The sequence below is a fragment of the Triticum aestivum genome, unplaced genomic scaffold (assembly GCF_018294505.1).
Source record: "Triticum aestivum cultivar Chinese Spring unplaced genomic scaffold, IWGSC CS RefSeq v2.1 scaffold35493, whole genome shotgun sequence".
Taxonomy (NCBI): domain Eukaryota; kingdom Viridiplantae; phylum Streptophyta; class Magnoliopsida; order Poales; family Poaceae; genus Triticum; species Triticum aestivum.
Window position 1 is genome coordinate 1 of NW_025241896.1, and position 1171 is coordinate 1171.

Below are 1171 nucleotides of genomic sequence, written 5' to 3' on the forward strand. Positions count from 1 at the left end.
GTCGAACAGCAGCTTGTCCACGTCGCACTTTCCCTGGAATCCGGCGTAGGGGTACTTCTCCTCCGACGTGATGCCACCACGGGCGGCCACGAGGGCCATAGCCGAGTCTGAGTGGCCGCCGCCGCAGCCGCTGCTCCCGGTGTCGCAGTCCACGAGTTCCTGCTCGGACAGCGACACCAGCTCCCCTGTCCTAATCTTGTTCATGCCTTCGATGGCCGCCACCGCCGCGAATGCCCAGCACGATCCTGCCATATTGCAATTTCATCCATCCGCACGACGACACGAGTAATTCATTGAGCAAACATGACCATGCATGCATATAGTATACTATAACTAAATCTGCAAGAAGGTATAGCTTGACAACTTACCACAAGTGCCTTGATTCTTGACGCCGGTGACAGCGCCACTGGAGCGCCAGTCAACGCAGCAGGGCTTGAAGGAGTGGTAGGGGAGGTAGGTGGGTGACGTGGCATTCAAGCTGGTGGTGTTGAGCCCGGTGAACTGCTGGATGACCTCCCTGGGGCTGAGGTCGCCGAACCTGTTCATACGGACCCCGCCCCTGCTGTTGGTCTGCGACCCACCTGGCTGGAACCCGCGACCGATGACGGTGCCAGGATTCTGTTGGTCGAATTGGCCGATGGCGTTGGTGTTGTTCTTGAACACTTGGAACCGCATCTCCTCCTCCTGCTCGCACGAGTAGTGCTTTGAGTACTTGACCACCCACTTGGAGAACCTCTCCCTCACCTCGGACTCCGGCAGCTCAAACGGCGGGGGCGGCGGCGGTGGGTAATTTGCCGCAGTAAGCAATGCCTGCAGGAAAGTGGTGAGGCACAAGAGTAGGACAAGGTAAGGCGTGGAGGAAGCCATCTTGATTAGCTCAGGTTGTATCCTTGTCTGGAATACATGCACCGGGCCTTATGCTTATATAGGCGGGCGCCTAGCTAGGTCCATCGCAGCAGATCGTCGTGGGTGGCTGCTGTACAGTCGCAGGGGTTTTTTTTTTGAACGAGATTTTTCGGAAACTGGCCTGTTTTTGGAAATGCCCGATAACATGAAATATCGTCCGAAAAAATCAAATTTTTTGAATTAAATTAGTGAACAAGGTCAAAGAGAAAATGTATGCACACGTGTTTAGAACTTGCTTAGTGGCCTGGTGGTAGGAAGCGCATGC

The 1171-nt window shown here is 54.9% G+C and overlaps 1 protein-coding gene across 1 annotated transcript; it reads right to left on the reverse strand.

The window, feature by feature from the left end:
* Nucleotides 1–3: 3 nt before the first annotated feature.
* On the reverse strand, nucleotides 4–890 carry LOC123176886 (fruit bromelain-like; the record flags this gene model as incomplete). The annotated part of the gene is made up of 2 exons (XM_044590913.1): nucleotides 369–890; nucleotides 4–245 (listed from the first exon to the last, which is right to left on the reverse strand). Coding segments are annotated over exons 1-2 (741 nt in total), but the record flags the coding sequence as incomplete, so codon positions are not given.
* Nucleotides 891–1171: the final 281 nt, after the last annotated feature.